The sequence below is a fragment of the Athalia rosae genome, chromosome 1 (assembly GCF_917208135.1).
Source record: "Athalia rosae chromosome 1, iyAthRosa1.1, whole genome shotgun sequence".
In the NCBI taxonomy this organism is placed as follows: Eukaryota; Metazoa; Arthropoda; class Insecta; order Hymenoptera; family Athaliidae; genus Athalia; species Athalia rosae.
This window is the reverse complement of record NC_064026.1, coordinates 30,872,760-30,889,254: the sequence shown is the minus strand read 5'-3', so window position 1 is coordinate 30,889,254 and position 16,495 is coordinate 30,872,760. Positions and strand designations below refer to the sequence as shown.

Below are 16,495 nucleotides of genomic sequence, written 5' to 3'. Positions count from 1 at the left end.
AAAGGTTGAGTTAGAAAAAAAAAAAAAAAAAAAAAAACAACAACCACCCTCTCCGCACGTTTATATGTGTGCCCCTGAATAAAAATGCCAAGACATCTCCTTTGTCCGCTCGAGGCACGCTTCTTTGGCCGAGAAACGGCTATATTCACATAATTTTTTTTTTGAAAGAAAAACCAAGTACCAGACAACGATCGCGGAGATAGCGTGTAACACTCAGCAGCGAACGACCCCATCCTCGGATAGGAGATTCACATCGTTTTTGTTTCACCGGTATTTTTATACGCTTTTTCTGTTGTACCGCAATCTTCCGTATTCATGTGTCAGTTAAACGATACACGTCAAATTCTTGCAACACGCGAGAATGAAGGAAAAATTTAAAACAAATAAACGCTAGTCCTGGATCGAAATCGCGAGATCTGTATTAAGGATGCGTATGGTATAGATAAGGGTTGGTTTTATATTTGGTCCTTTCGTCACCCGATGAAATGATGCCGAACAGTAAGTCAATTCCGTAAAATAAATTCCCGGTACTGCTTTCCCATTCAATAAATTTAAATTGTCACCACTTTGGGGTGGTTTTTTGAAAAAGTGTTTTCCGTTTCAGCAGCATTGCAACGACGTACGAGAATAATGAAATTATTAGGCTAATTTTACTGACGATAATCACTGTGCAGAAACAGTATTATATCTGCGAAAAAACACTTTTTACGATAACCGTAACGGTTCTCGCACCTCGACAATTTTCTAAACGATTCTAATTTTATCCGGCTTTGCACGGGCGTTTTTTTCACGTTAGGTGGTGAAATGTATTCTAGCTCGCCGGGAACACGCGGCAACGAGTCAATGAATCAATAAATAAATAAAATCGAAAATCTAAACCATTATTTGATTTTTTTTTCCTTTCTTCATCTCGCTATTCGCCAGATTTTCCGATACAAAGGTATTGCAGATCGTATGACGATGGGGGGCCGTTTGTTGAGTCAGCGCGCGCATAACTCGGTGAACTTAAACCCGAAAAAGCTTCAGTCTCGAACGCGGCGGCATTCGCAGAGGTCGTTGAAAAGCTCGTTTTCCTAATTTTCCGTCTGAACGTGCGTTTTCTACGTGTGTTAAGCCGGACATTACTGCGCTACTTACTATGCAGATCCGGCGAAGGAGCGAAAATAAAATGAAAATATCTATCCACTAGACAAATGGGGCGTGAAAATGTCCAGATAACCACGTGATAACTTTTTACGTTCACCAAATTTACGCTGCTCGATGCGAGTGAGCAGAAAAAAAGCTTTCTGAACCAAAAACGCCGAAAACAAAAAAAAAAAAAAAAAAAAAAAACCGAGTGACTTGGGTGACGTCATATTGCGATGAAATATGAGCAAGATACATTCAATGATGTAAAAATTGCAATTTTAAAAGAAAAAAATTTCTCAACTCGAATAACGAGGTTTTGTGGGAGCGTGCTTTGATTGGTATCTCATCCCTGCACAGTGTTACGTGTGGATGGTTGAAGAGGAATAAAAAAAAAAAAAGAAAAGGGGGGGAAGACTGAAAAGAGAAAGAAGAAAAGACAAAGTTTGTAGAAAATTATCGATGAGAACAGAGAGGAGAGTTTAGCTTAAAACGGGCGCGTTTGCTCATCGTTTAACTTAAGGACTTTATTTCCGGTATAAAGTTCACCCTTCCGGTGCGTTCGCAGAACTCCAAGAGAGTTTGAAGAATAACTTTGAACGTACAATTTTTAAATTAATACGGGACCAAGAGGTGCAGATGAGTTTTTAGAGAAACGTACTACGTATACGTATTATATTTATATATGTATATCACGTATGCAAACAACATTGACTAACGTAAGTAAAATCTAGTGGTACTCCGTTATTTTATTTCAAGTTTTAGGGTTCATACATCACAGCCACTTGAAAGTGTTCACGAACATACACGATCTCTTTTAAAAACTTGTAAAACTTCTTTCAGGATTTTTTTGATTTTTTTTTTTTATAAAAAACCACGAATAAAAATATCATACTAAACGATCGTTCACTTTGATGTTCTAAATGTAGAAGAAAGAAGGAAACAAATTGCAGGAAATATATTATAAGTAGCCGTTTAAAATAATCTCGAATATTCACTTGTCGTCGAAAATTTTTATTGCCCCTTTTGAAATATATATTATGTTCAGAAAATTGTTCTCGGCATACCGTCTCGAATTGAAGTGATAAGCGATTAGTCTGAAACTCGAGAAAGAATTATTGGATTCCAGTTAGCGATAGATTTCTGACCGAAAGTTATTAATAACACGGTATCTTCAATCTTCGTTTTATTTCCGTACAGAATGAGACAACACTTCCGCACGTGAGTCTAAGAGAAAAACAAAAACTTACAGCAGCTTGAATTCCAAAATTTTTTACCAATTCTGGTATATCCGGGACGACGATTGACGCTATTTTTTTCCTCAGAGTAGACAAGATTTTTTGTATCTCCGGATTTATACAAGGTACATTTTTTGAGAAGAAACGAGGAAATGGAAGAAAGTTAAAAAATAAATTTCCCCGTCTCGCAAAGCTTTCGTTTTCATAGATATTGCCGAAGAAATATGAGCGTGTGGGATTCAAATTTCCGCGTGCCGTATAATTTAAATGGAAAACGATAAGTCGATTTTGTCGTATACCTGCACAAGCCGGTAAGGCGATCGCGTTTAAAAAAATTTTTTCTTCGTCGAGCTTCGAGGCGAAGAACGGCTGCAATGTCGGGTCTGAAGTCGTATCGAGAAGGGTAACTGAAATTTGATGAAATAGAAATTTGAAGGGATAATAGGCGAGGAGAATTCGCAGCTTACCGACGATAGTGCAGGTCGCCGGGATTAGGTCAGGAGGCTGGGGTGAATTTTGAGTTCACGTATTTGCTGGACGTGCAAAATACATGTTTATGCGTCCAGCCGAGGGGTTGAAACGACGGAATAACAACGAGTCATCAAAACCAGCAGGTGTACGTCGCGTGTACCTACCCGAATACACATGTAAATGGGGATAAGGGATTACCGTAGGAGCATTTGCGTCATAGTCTTTATTTGTTATATACCACGTCATTAAATGGTACAACCCTGTGTCCTAATTTTTCAGACGTTGGAACAATTGAATGATTAAAAATTAATCCCACGATCACGCGATCTCGCCTTAGTTTGTGCGATTCGTCCTGTATTTCCGCTATTTTTCATAAAATAATGAAAATTTCGCCGATAAAATGATACTTCCATCGGAACGATCGAGTTATCGCCAATCTTTTGATTTTCGGAATGGGAAAATTTCGATTTTCCGAATGCTGTAAAATTGTGTATGCAGACCTACGTGTATGTAGTCACCAAACTGCGCTGTAACAAAGGTATTTGCACATACTCTGAAAATGTCACGTGTCAGCTTAAACAAACCGAAGCGACAGTCCCGCATTTCTGCACAGCCATCAGCGGCCGGGAACGTCAGTAATTTAATTTAATTCGTCGTCGATTTTTAGGAAAAAAACATTTACAAAAGGCGCGTTCACGATGAGAAACTTTTTCCGTTATTTCATCTAATTCGCGTTTGTTCTCCTTTTTTTCTTTTTCAAATAAGAAAAGCACAAAAAATTTCAACGTATTGTGCATGCATGTAGACGGCACGGGTAAAGAAGTGTAAATATTTCAAATTGAAGAACTTTGATCCAAGTATTGCATAATTGTAAATTAAATATACCAAGACGGCGCCGTTTGATGTGAAAGTTTTATTTATTTATTCCGTTTTTCTTCCTCGATTTCATTTCTTTTTTTTTTTCTTCATTTCGCTCCCAATTTTCATAATTTTGGTTCGTTCATCTTTTTTCATGACTCTACTGCCGAGGTTCAACGATTATTTCGAACGATAAAGAAAGAGGAAAAAAAAAATGTTAATAAAGAAAATTAATACGGGAACCGTGAGAACCCTCTGAAGCGCCCCCGATTCTAAGGTCTTTCAAGTCTTCGTAGCATAATCTCTATATACCGAAAAAGCATCAGAAGGGGGGGGACTTAGATGAATGAAATTTAAATATTAATTAATTGTTAATAATTAAAAGTAAACGTTCTAATTATTAATTCAAGAGGACTAAATTTTCGATTGTTTTTTACGAGGTTTTTCATACATACACAAGTTGTACCGCAGGGTGAGAACTACTTTACGATTACAAATTTGTGTTCTCTGTTAAAGAAGAAAAGAAGGACGATCGGTTTTCGGTACTAAAAATGATCGAACTTCTTATAAATGGCGGACGCACAATCTTGAAGGTGCTTTGGAATTGGAAGTTAATTTGGGTTAATTGATTTGCGCTAATGGGCAAAATTGTTGAAATAGGTTATCGGGCCGATGTCTATATAAATGTGTATATATATATGTATAGGTACGCACGTACATAATTGCTTCGATAACCTTGTGTCAATTACAGCCTCCTCTGCAGCACCGGCAGCGGATTGTATAGGTATATATAATGGCGGGTAGTCTTTCAATTACCTTCGCGGAGGTGTTCACGATCTTCGGGATTAAAGAAACGCCAAGAATACGAAATGGCCGTGTCATTAATTTGCGCTGCAGGTATACGTATATACGGGGTGGCAAAATTATATGTATTCGTATACATCCACGTACGTGTATGTGCGTGAAGTACATGCCTATGTACGATCGAAGTGCCTCCGAACGGTCACCCTAAATTCGAGCGAAACAGCCCCCGTAACGCAAGAATTCTCTTCAACGACCTACCCGCGACTTCGAATATACATGTAACGCACATAAATTCACTCCTCGATTAAATTTCAAGGGACGAAGTAAAAGAGAAAAAAAAAAAAAAAAGAAGGAGAAAAAAAACGAAACGACGGCTGGATCTGACCATTACATTCGGCATTTCTTGGTACATTAAAACGCGTGATATACGAGGGTCGAGAACAAAAAACGCGTTACCTACAAAAAAGTACGACACATCGCGTCCGAAAAGTCTTCGGAAATTTGTGTCTTCGGTTATTTCGACTAGATAGTTAACAGGCGCATCAAAGTTTGAGAGACACCGTCGATTTTGGATTTGGATGCATCGGAGGAGTCTCGCGTAGGTCGAACCTTTTGTTTCGGGGTAGTTTGGAGCGCGGTGAAAGGCGGTAGAGAGGGTGGATTATTAGCAGACCATGGGGAACCCCAACCCCTAAGGCAACTTCCAGGGAACAAGTTAGTCCTGCGAGTTAAGTCTACGAGTTGCCAGTTAATTGACCCGTGTCAATAGGCGTGGAACACGTAACGCCCGCGTCGCTCTCCGTGTGTACGTACGTCTACCCGTTACACAATACCCGTACAATCTGCAACTCCAGAGGGAGAGGAGAAAAAATATGTATATAAATATACAATAACAATGACATTCAAGCATCCCTCTTCCCCGATGAAACGTACGAGGGTCGCTTTCAAACGGTATCAGATGACAAAAATTGAAGGAGAAGAAAAAAAAATGTATGTAATTTTTTTCATTTCTCAAAAGATACTATCTCCCGCATCGGGGTATGTTTGCAAACCTGCTTGTTAGATAGCTGGAACTTCACAGTCAGAGATGTACGTACACGTTATATTTTGCTGCACTTCCTTTTTACGTGCAATTTGCATGGTCGTTACCAACCCTATTTTTTCTTTTTTTTTCAGTTGCTTTAATTTAGTCTTCGTGTTTTTTTTTTTTTCTCTTTTCACCGGCATGCTTTGGTTTTGAATAATGCATAACGAAAAAAATAGAGGGTGTAATTTCCTCGTGTGTCCTCCGGTTCGATAGTTTTCTTTTTTTCATGTTTTCAGTTTTTTTCATTTGTGGAAAAATGGGTCGCGTGTGCGGTCCGAGTCGTAGGATAACAATACCGTTTTTTATCTATTGTACAATAGTCTATTATTTTTTTTTTTTTTAATTTATTTTCCTTTCCCTAGATGTCCGCTCAATTTGCCGGTCATACGGGAAAAATTGCTCCGTTTCAATAGGCGTAGAAAAAAAAAAATAAAATAAAAAAAAAGAAGAAAAAAAAAAAAATAGGAAATGGCCAATAATCCACGTCGCTCGAATCCTGTGCGGATATTCTAGAATTCTTTCGATAGACCCTCGCTTTATCCAATTGAACAATAACGTAGAACGTGACTCTATAAAATAAGTATTCGAGCGAAAATTACGATTAGAAGAGCAAATAAAACGTAGATAGGTTACACCTATTCTTTTATCGGACGTGTAATGCGTAGTCGAAAGAAGTAAGCGGTACAGGCGTCGGTAGCTGACGCCCATAAAAATCTACCCACCTATATGTAAAGGGAATTGAATTCAGGGCGCAGATTAAACTCGTTATTTTCGGAGGGTTGACTTTGCCCTTCGATACCTACCACACGTATACATCTATATACGTTTCTCTTTACCGACGTGCAGAGGCGGGCAGAAAACGCCGCAGGAATTACGGGCTAGAGGGTTTCGGTCAGAATCCTCTTTCCCTTCCGCACGTTCGTTCGTCGTTCCTCTTTTCCACCTCTTACATACATGTACGTATACGTATACATCGCGAGCTCTTCAACGTTTCGCTTTCCACTAGGAGGCGGCTGACTTTAATACCGAAGTACTATATATCTGCATACGTGATACCTCCTAGGCTCTCTGAATTCTATAGGCGAAATGTAGGACACTCCTCGGTTATTCCTAAAGACAGGTAGAATTTAATCAATGAAAATAACCGCGACGTGGCTCTACTACTTCGTAAAATTTTCACCTCGTGAGCCGACGGTGCCACCGGCCTGAGCCCTGAGCCTTTTTTTTTTTCTTTTTCTTTTAATCGGGTTTCACTTATTTTTTCAAACTACCCCGATCCGTGCTCGTGTTTTGTGATTCATTTTTGGAATCGTTTATTTATTTTCTCGAGTCGTGTAATTCGATTTGAAAACGGCTGCGAAACGCGAGCGAGCTTCAATAATTGTTCACGTACGGTCGTGTACATACGTTATAACGATATTATGCAGGGTGGTATCGCATCGGAGAGAAGGTATATATAGGTGTATGCTTACCTCTACATAGTTATATGGCTTCCAGCGTTAGAATCTGAACGTTGCCCGACGGTATTCAATAGTGCTAAAGTTAACTCGATATGTAGGCGGAGTGAAATGGCTAAAATTGCCCGGATCGCAATTGGCCCCATACACGTGATACAGGTATAGCTGGCGCGGGGTGCGCAAATGTTGAGGTTTCTCCAATGCATCAGCGGGGAACCGAAACATAGGAGAGAAAAATACATCGCTCCCCATCGAACGCGAAGGCCTCGATGTTTCATTCATTTTTTTCCCCGTCTCGAAAGCTCGCGAAAATACCGACCAGTCATTCCGCTACCGACGTTCACGGGGGATTTTCTACGGGTCTGCGAATCATTCGACTACGATTTTTGTTGTCAATTCGAAATCGGCGCAGCGTTGCGGAATTTAAATTCAAACCGATATGGGCGAACATATCAACCGAAAGAACCTTTTTTCGAATATGATTTGGTAATAAAATCAATTCCCCAGGTTTTTACGATATACATTTTCTGATGGACTCGTTCCCGCGGGATCATCGGCGGAAACGAGAATTTCGTCGGACATTGAAATCGATAAAATATTTTTTCCATATCTCGCCGTGACGATGACGTTAATTTCCATCTTCGCGAGGCCCTTATTGCGAACGATAGCGTTTCAAATTACTCGCACCAAATGACAAAAAAAATAAATATCTCACCGTGGCCGCTGAGTTGTACGGCGAAATGGTAGAGGTATGTGCATGTGTAAAATTATTCAAAAAAAAAGAAAAAAAAAGAAAAGAAGAGAAAAAAAAAAAAAGGAAAAAAGTCGCCGTTCGTCACGCGGGATCGGTTTATTCGTAATACTACGGGGAACGCGATAGTCGAACGTGCTCAATTACTCGGCTGACTAAACAACGAGATATCGGCTGGTAGCTCCGATGGCAGCTGGTATCACAATATTTACAGATAACTGGACAGCGCGTTGGGCTAAGCCAAATACCCAAAAAGCATCGAAATCGTATTTTATATCTCGTATTGTTAATATCAAAACCGGAGCGGAATTACGATTATTTTCATTTTTCATTTGCCATCTGCAGATCCAACCGCGCGCCACACCTACGCAACCCTTGCGTACGTCGACGAAATCACCTCGACCGACCGACCGACCAATTACGATCATCGTTGTAACTCTAACATTGTTATTCTTCATCTTTTCGAGTTTAAAGTCGTGATCAAAAGTTTAAATAATTATTTCACGTTACACGTACAAACGAATAAAGTTCCTCTGTGTCGCACGGTCGATCCGCTTGTTCTCTGAAACACAAAGATACACGGTAAGGTGTGCATTTATATTTTCACCCGGAATTTAATCAACGTTGTTTCAAAAGCGTCTGAAGCTGAGGTATCAGGTAATAGCATATTTGAGCCGAAAATCGCTGCTGGCTTAAAATTCGACGTATTTATAGGAAGAAAATAATTCAGATACAAAATTCTACTATATTCATTCTGTCGAGTCCGTGGGCGATCGATCGCCAGGTATTTCGAATCGAGCTTAAAATATTGATATAGGAAAGCTTCGCAGTTTTTGAGCGTAGATTTTTCGCTCCTAAAATTTTTCTTCCTCTCCTGACTCGACTCCCTAGTTACGGGTAGCGTGGACAATTATGTCTGGCAATGGAGAATCGGTCAAAATTTCGCGGATAATCCACCCCCGTCATCGCGCGATGCTCCCGAAGTTTCGCAAAATTCTTGAACACCAATGTATTATGTATATCCCCGTGAGTTCAGCTAACGATATATGTGTGCATACGGTCGGCGAGGGTGGAGAGGGGGGAGGGGGGGGGGGGGGTTAGGGGTTAGGGGATGGAATTCGCCGAGTTCCGCTATAATGCGTTTTTAATGAAGTGCTCTTACAACGACCCACACAAACTAGAAAATATATTATGAGTCTTATACGGTCGCGGGCGATCTAAATTCCATTGTCGAAGGGTCTAACTCTACTAGACTCGGGTTCACTACCGCTCCAAGTACTTCAACGTAATAATGTAGAGCCGCCAGAATGTCCGGGGGTTGAATATTTAACGCGTCATTGCATAATTATTCCTCGCGCAATCTTCATCGGTGCTGATGCTAGATAAAATGTAAGAGAAAAAAAAGCAGGACAATAATGTGACGTTCAGCCAAACAAAACTTAATTTCTCAGTCGGTGCAAAATAAACAAAATAAATTTCGTACGCCTGCTTAGAAAAGGAACTATAATTTTTTGGTAAATTTTCAGAAAATAAATTAAAAAAGAAAAATGCCGCGAACGAGAGTGACCCTACTGGCGGTATTGCTGGCTGCTACCGCGGACGCCCGAATATATTTGAACGTATCCGGAGACATTACTCTTGGAGCCCTTTTCCCGATTCATAGAAAGGGAAGTGACGGCGAAAACTGCGGGATGATTCAGGTATGCACACGCATGTATAGAAGGACTGTCTCGTTTATTTGAAATTTTCTTTCAGATCACGTAAAACTTCGAAGCACAAGCACACACGGAGTCTCACGCGGTAGACCGATGCGTTAATTCTTGAAATATATTCACGCTCCGTTTCTCGATTGCTCTCCGAATTTTTTTTTTTTTTCTCTCCAAATTCAAAGGTAGTGGCAGGAAACAAGAATTTCGAGTTTTTTTAGTATGTGAAAATAGGTAGTTTCGCGGTTTTGAATTTTTCGAGATGTCTGGTAGAGAAGTTGCGGTAAGTTTTTATGAGAGAACGAAGGGAGACCATCTAATCCTGGCCTGTCGCCAGCTGGCGTAGAAAACTTTCGTAGAAACGAAAAGAAAATGAAAAAAATAATAGAATGAAATGAGAATTGAAAAAAAAATAAAAAAAAACAACACAAGGCTCGTCACCATGACGATTCTTTGTCGCGCGAAACCCTTGTAAGGATATCTAACAAAAAAGAAGAAATTTTAATTATTACATTACATTCCTTTTACTTCAGTGTTCCGTATACCTCGTATCGTGTTTTAGCTGGAGGACGGAATTCAGCCTCTGGAAGCCATGCTTTACACGTTGCAGCAAATAAATCGAGACCCGAGTATTCTGCCAGGCATTAAACTGGGCGCCCTGGTGTTTGATTCGTGCGATAATCCGAACTACGCTCTCGAACAGGCTTTATACTTCGTTAAAGGTATATTTTTTCTCCAAAGACACGTTATGCCGCATACGGCCCCGATGTAATTAAAATTATCGGTTCATCGGCTCTAATTGATTTAAAAGTACGCCTGTGAACTATTTCAAGTTGTTGTAGCGTCCCGATCTTTTAATTAACTTTCGTCTCTATTCGACAAAGTTTTTCTAATTACCGTCATCGCTTAAGGTTTATGAACGCCCTCCGAATCGCTGCAACAAAAATTTCTTCCGGGCTTATCTTCGCTCCCGAGATACCCACGGCGAATCAATCGCAAATCTTCTTATTTCTCATCATCCTCTGGAACAGCTTTTATCGAAAACCTCGCCGACCTTGACTCCCGAACGTTACGCTCCCTCGAAACCCGAGCGAAAAAATGAAAAGGTGGATTTCTCGACGATCGAATCTTTACGAAAAATAAATTTTTTCTCTTACGCGCGGTATAATGGAATCTCGAAGAGCGAGGAAAGTCGGAAATTTTCTACGTCTTTGTACGAAGACGGCGATTTTTTTTCTTCTCCTCTCTCGTAACAAAGACATTTTCACATCAATACGTGGGATAAACTTCTCCAATCTATTTTCCGGGCGGGTCTACAGCCCTGCGGGCAAAACATATAGTCGGAAGTGGGGCTAATGATTAAATCAATACATCAATCAATCATATTCCTTGGATATAATTTAAGTCCTCGTGGCTCGTGTTGTATAAAATAGTTATGGATCGGTGTGGCTTTGTATGGGGCCTCCGTTACAATTTCCTGTTTTTTTTTTTTTTTTCTTTTTTCTTTCTTTCTCGATCGTCCCGCTTATACCATAAAATATGTCTAGTACCCGATGGAAACACCCTCTTCAGAGACCACTCGCTGTATGTACGCGTAATCTATAGTCAACGAACCGATATCAGAATTACCGTATTTTTTTACTCACAGGATTCATCGCCCACGTGAATACCTATCACGAACAGGAATTTTACTGTTCGGACGGAAGCGCTCCGAAATTTTTAGCCGGAGGATTCGACAAGGTCGTCGCCGTACTAGCCGCTCAATCCAGTTCGGTTACCATTCAGGTAAAAAATTGAAATTTTTCGCCAATCTGGTCATTTCGGGCACGTGTTTTCTCGTCTATTCAATTTTCTTACCTCCTGCAATATTGCAGGTTGCGGCGATGCTCCGATTGTTCCTGATGCCCCAAATTTCCTACATGGCTACCTCGCCGTCTCTGAGTAGCAAGGAGAAATTTCCGCACTTTTTCAGAACGGTACCGAGCGACGTAAACCAGGCGCACGCCATGCTCGAAATATTGAGGTAGGTAAGATAAGATCGGCGAAAATTTCTACCATTATTATAACCGACGTCGCTGTTATCGAGATGAATTAGAATCGAGAGGATGAAAATCACGCCCCCGTTCAATGGCAACGGAAAGGAAAGATCATACGGATTTCGCGTATTTTTTTTTTTTTTTCTATCTCAACTTTGGCGAACGTTTCTCGCTCCGTATCATACAGACCATATTTTGACCTCGTGACATTCGGCCGTAGCGAAGCACGTTTATTCTATCGATTTGGTGATTCTGTTTGACTGATAAGACGAACACACCGACGCTGGAAGGCCCACGCAGACACACGGAGTCCGCCGACTCTTTCCGCTACCGCGGTAAAAGAAAATAGGATTTTTGTTCTCCGTTTCACGAGATACCTACTTTTTTGTCTCTCCACTTCACCTGCAGTCTTCGCCGAACGGGTATCTGATTGATTTCACGACACGTACGTGTAGTTACGGAAACACTAGCTCATAAAAAGATCGCGTGGGATTAACGCGTTCGGATCGATGAATTCGTTATCTGTACATACATGTGTGAAAATTTATTGCTTTTGCAGGTTTTTTTTAGTTTTCCATCTTGTAAATCAGCGTTACATCCGGGCGTCGAATTTCCGATAACGTTTTTCATTCTTCTCACAAATTGTCCGTCGCGTATTTTTCCGCCTTAAGTTTGAAAGCTCTTGTTGGGCTTTGTCGCTTTATTTTCAGGCAGTTCAAGTGGACTTACGTTTCGATAGTTTACTCGGATACGGAGTACGGGAACCACGGTTACGAGACCCTCGTCTCTTTGGCGAGCAATTATTCAGTCTGTTTTAGCGCTCCGCAGAGAATAGACAACGAGCAATACACGGACGAGGATTACAACAACGTAATCCGCACCATATCGAACAAAACGGACGTCAAGGGTGAGGCCGATACGCGCCGAGACAATTGTTGAAAAATTAACGAGAATAACCCGATCCCCCATTAACGCGCCGATCATTTCAGTCGTCGTACTTTTCGCTGAAAAATCTACGACGCTGAAGGTCCTCGAAGCCGCGAGACGACTGGGCGTAGGATCGCGCTTCGTCTGGATCGGAAGCGACGCTTGGCCTACGCTCAATCACGGAGAATTGATCGACGATCGAAGCCACGAAAATCCAAGCAATTTCGGGAAACTCGAGCCCGAGGAATTGACCGTTCTAGAAGGTGCTCTAGCCGTCCAACCGCTCTCCAGAAGAATGTCGGGTTTCGACGATTACTTTACAAATCTGACGCTGGACCACGAGTCGATAAATCCTTGGTTCAGGGAGTTTTGGGAAGATTATCACAACTGCGACCGGAGATACAAATTTCCGATAAGGGACAACCAGGGCGACGAGGTGGGTTTGATTAAAAGGAAAATTTTCGCGACGGAATCGTTATTTATCATTCGTTTTGTGTTACAGGCGTCTTTTTCGACCGAACGAGCCATCGGACCGGAAGATTATTCCTGCAGAAATTCCCGATTGAAAATCAACGAGAAATCCGGCTACAAGCAGCAGAGATTTCTCCACTTCGTTAGAGACGCTGTTTACGCGGTTGCTTACGCGCTCCACGATCTACACAGAGTCAAATGCGGGGAAAATTTCACCGGAATTTGTCACGAGATGAATCACATAGACGGGGACACGATATCCGCCTATTTATCGAACGTTTCGTTCAACGGTGAGCGTGCGAAGTTGTAGATTTATTGGCATCTTTCTTTCAGGTATACGCGCTCCGATCGTCGCTGTAACGTTCCTCACCTTTCACACCCCCCTCGTTTATCCCCCTCGATTACCCGCGAACTTCGCCGGGTCTTATTCCTCCCCTATTTTTTTTTTTTCGTACGTCTTAAAATAACCGAAATAATATGCCATCACGCTCGGCACCCTACCACCGTAGTCTTTGATACGCGAAGCTTACGCGGCGTGATTAATTGGAGTGTGTCACGAGTATTTCGCAATTTGATTCCAAGCGATTATCGCTCGACGTGAGAAAATAATTGACGTTAAAGTGAACTAATTGTGGCGGCACGATGAAATTGTTGCGTTATTTATTCATCTTTTTTCCCCCCCACGTGCGATGATTAACGGATATGAGCCTGATTTCAGCCCCCGAGTTTTACACCATCGCCGGTGGCGGGATTTGCCGAATATTACTCAATTCTGTTTGTTCTTGTTTTTTTTTTTTTTTCTCCCCTTCGCAGATGAGGGTGGGAAAAAATTCAGATTCGTTCACAACGTTGACGGACCACCCCGCTACTCGGTTTTAAATTATCAGAAAAATTTGGACGGGACCTACCAGTGGCTCGTGATAGGGAATTACACGCGTGAGTAAAGTATTTTAATTAGATATGCGGGAAAACATAGAGGCAAATGAGAGTGGTTACCTCTGACTTTTGAAATACACAGAGGATGAAACCGGGAAACCCGTGCTGCACATTGATCCGGAATCCATGAAATTTCGGGGCCACGTCAAAGGCGGCAGGAGTTCTTTTCCAAATTCAACTTGCGCGCTGCCGTGCGAAAGACACCAGATCACGGTTAGAGAGAGACTGGATGCTTGCTGCTGGAAATGTAGAAATTGCGGGCTTTACCAGTGGAAAGCGGACGAACATCGTTGCGAAGATTGCGATTGGGGAACACGGCCCACCCTCGATAAGACGGTTTGCGATGCTATTCCGGAAGAATTCATCGACTATTCGAGCCCCTGGGCTGTCGCCGCTATGGCTGTCGCGAGCTGCGGTAATTGCCTGAACAAATATACGTTCCTTACGTTTTTTTCTTTTCTGGTATTCGCCCGTAGGGGTGAAAAATTGTAACGGATGATTTTCACCCTCAGGAATTTTGGTTACCGTTTTCGTGCTCTCTGTATTTTGGATATACAGCGAAACGCCGATAATAAAGGCTTCCGGTCGCGAGCTTTCCTGTCTTCTTCTTCTCGGTACTCTGGTCTCGTTCCTGATGACCTTTGCGGTGGTTGCAAGACCCGATACCGCTACTTGCACCGTCACCAGATTTGGAATCGGTCTTTGCTACACGCTCTGTTACGCGGCTCTGGTCACCAAAACTAACAGGATTCATAGGATATTCAACAACATGACGCACAGTCCGCACAAACCGAGGTAAGAAAATAGACGTCAACGGAAAGTCGGCGTTCTTTTTACCTCGTCAGCCAAAAATTGTCCATTTTCGACAGGTACACCAGTCCAAACTCTCAACTCATAATAACCGGGATGTTGACGCTGGTCGAGGTTTTGATAAACGCTATTTGGCTATCGCAAGTTCCACCATCGGTGACTCACAATTACCCAACGAGAGACACGAGGATTAGGATGTGTCGTGGATTGGACGATCACTCTTTCATGGTGGGGCTGAGCTACCCCTTTTTGCTGATCAGTGAGTACGCTCTAAACTATTTCCAAATGATCGGTAGAATTTGAGCTCAAAATCTACGCTGAAAACCAATAGCTTCAATAATTTGGAGAAATTCAAGAAATTCATAATTTTTACGAATAAATCGCGACTCGTTGTTCAGTAATCTGCACCGTCTACGCCGTCAAGACGAGAAAGTGTCCCGAAGGATTCAACGAGACCAGATACATAGCCTTCACGAATTATACGACCATTATCCTTTGGCTCGCCTTCGTTCCGGTATACGTGGTCTCCACCAGCAACGCGATTCGAGTTGTAACTCTGACTTTGTCTCTCTCGCTGAGCGGACTCGTACAACTCGCCTGTCTCTTCTTTCCAAAAGTCTATATCGTCCTTCTGAAGCCTGAAAAAAATACCAAGGAGTTAGTTATGGCACAGCACAGAAGTTCATCTTATCTAGCGGCTCCTGCGACCCCCGTGGTTGTCCTCAATGGTAACGAATTGAATCACCCGAACAGTTTTATCCTGACTTTATTAATGTGAACATTAATGTCGTTTGTTTTTTTTTGTTTTTTTTTTTTTTTCCAGAAAATGGCCTCAAGTCTTACGTGAAGGGAAGTGATTCCTCCATCAAGACTTCGAGAAAAGATTCATCGTCTTTGAATATCTGTAAATATTTGACGATTGAGTTATTATTTCCTTCCACCCCGATCCGTTATGAAAAGTACCGTTTATTTCTAGGGAAAATTAAGCCGATTTTGAAGGACCAAACGATAACGTCAGCAGCCTTGGCCAAGGATACGTTGAAAAATTTTCAAGTAAGAACGATGTAACGAAGTTCGGTAAAAGGTTCCACAAAATTCTGTCGGGTCTGCTGAAAATTGTTCAATCGAAACGTCAAACAAAAAATCCAATTTACCCTGAGGCCAAAACAAAGTCAACAAGTACATATCGTTAAGCTAAGTATATTATACATAAAATATGCGAAATTTACTTAATTATTGATATTAAATTATTGTGTATAGCTGATCGTTTGGTTTTTTTTTTTTTTTTTTTTTTTTTTTTTTTAATTGTACTTAAGAAAAGGAAACAAAAAAAAAAAACTATATCAGCCTCTTTTTTTGAGAAGCTTTTACTGCACCGTAAAATAGTTAATTTAAATTTGAATACGCACACGTATTAAGACAGGCGGGTGTAACGCACGTCGTTAATAATTACAATAACTGAATGTGAAAATTTATAAGTGAACCGATATACATATGAAACCATTCCATGTATTAAGTGTACGTATGTTTAGCCTAAATACATATCTCAAATCTTTGTGAAGCATATTATACATACACATTATAATTATCTATACTTATGTACAACAGATAATATGTATACTTACTATTAGATAGGACACGTTATACAAGAGCACTTTGTATATATTTGTACATACGAAAAAAAAAAAAATCAGAGAAAATAAGTTGAATAAAATATAATTTCAAAGATTTGTTATGTCGTATGATTTTTATTCGGAATGCACGAATGCGCGAATAATTTTCACCTAAATTTTCGATCTCTAAATTTTTCTCAAATTT

General features: G+C 41.0%; 1 protein-coding gene across 2 annotated transcripts; it reads left to right on the top strand.

Moving 5' to 3' along the window:
- The first annotated feature begins 1,042 nt into the window (after positions 1-1,042).
- LOC105684177 (metabotropic glutamate receptor 6-like) lies at positions 1,043-15,984 on the top strand. Of its 2 annotated transcripts, none has more exons than XM_020851301.2 (15): positions 1,043-1,844; positions 9,318-9,491; positions 10,060-10,219; positions 11,146-11,282; positions 11,372-11,520; positions 12,244-12,440; positions 12,523-12,896; positions 12,963-13,221; positions 13,745-13,867; positions 13,950-14,282; positions 14,380-14,662; positions 14,737-14,936; positions 15,076-15,405; positions 15,501-15,581; positions 15,654-15,984. In XM_020851301.2, exons 2-15 carry the CDS (start codon positions 9,339-9,341, stop codon positions 15,743-15,745), a joined length of 2,871 nt encoding a protein of 956 aa, XP_020706960.2. In that variant the 5' UTR covers positions 1,043-1,844; positions 9,318-9,338; the 3' UTR covers positions 15,746-15,984. The 2 variants fall into 2 exon arrangements, with proteins under 2 accessions (XP_020706960.2, XP_048505031.1); XM_048649074.1 differs by lacking the exon at positions 1,043-1,844 and adding an exon at positions 9,547-9,591 and having other exon boundaries at positions 9,395-9,491.
- The last annotated feature ends 511 nt before the right edge of the window (positions 15,985-16,495 follow it).

Bases quoted from the DNA above. Each gene is read 5' to 3' on its own strand.
- LOC105684177 (XM_020851301.2), top strand. From the start codon at position 9,339: ATGCCGCGAACGAGAGTGACCCTACTGGCGGTATTGCTGGCTGCTACC. The intron at 10,220-11,145 runs GTATATTTTTTC...TTTTACTCACAG, and splicing joins GGCTTTATACTTCGTTAAAG to GATTCATCGCCCACGTGAAT. The intron at 14,283-14,379 runs GTAATTGCCTGA...TTTCACCCTCAG, and splicing joins TATGGCTGTCGCGAGCTGCG to GAATTTTGGTTACCGTTTTC.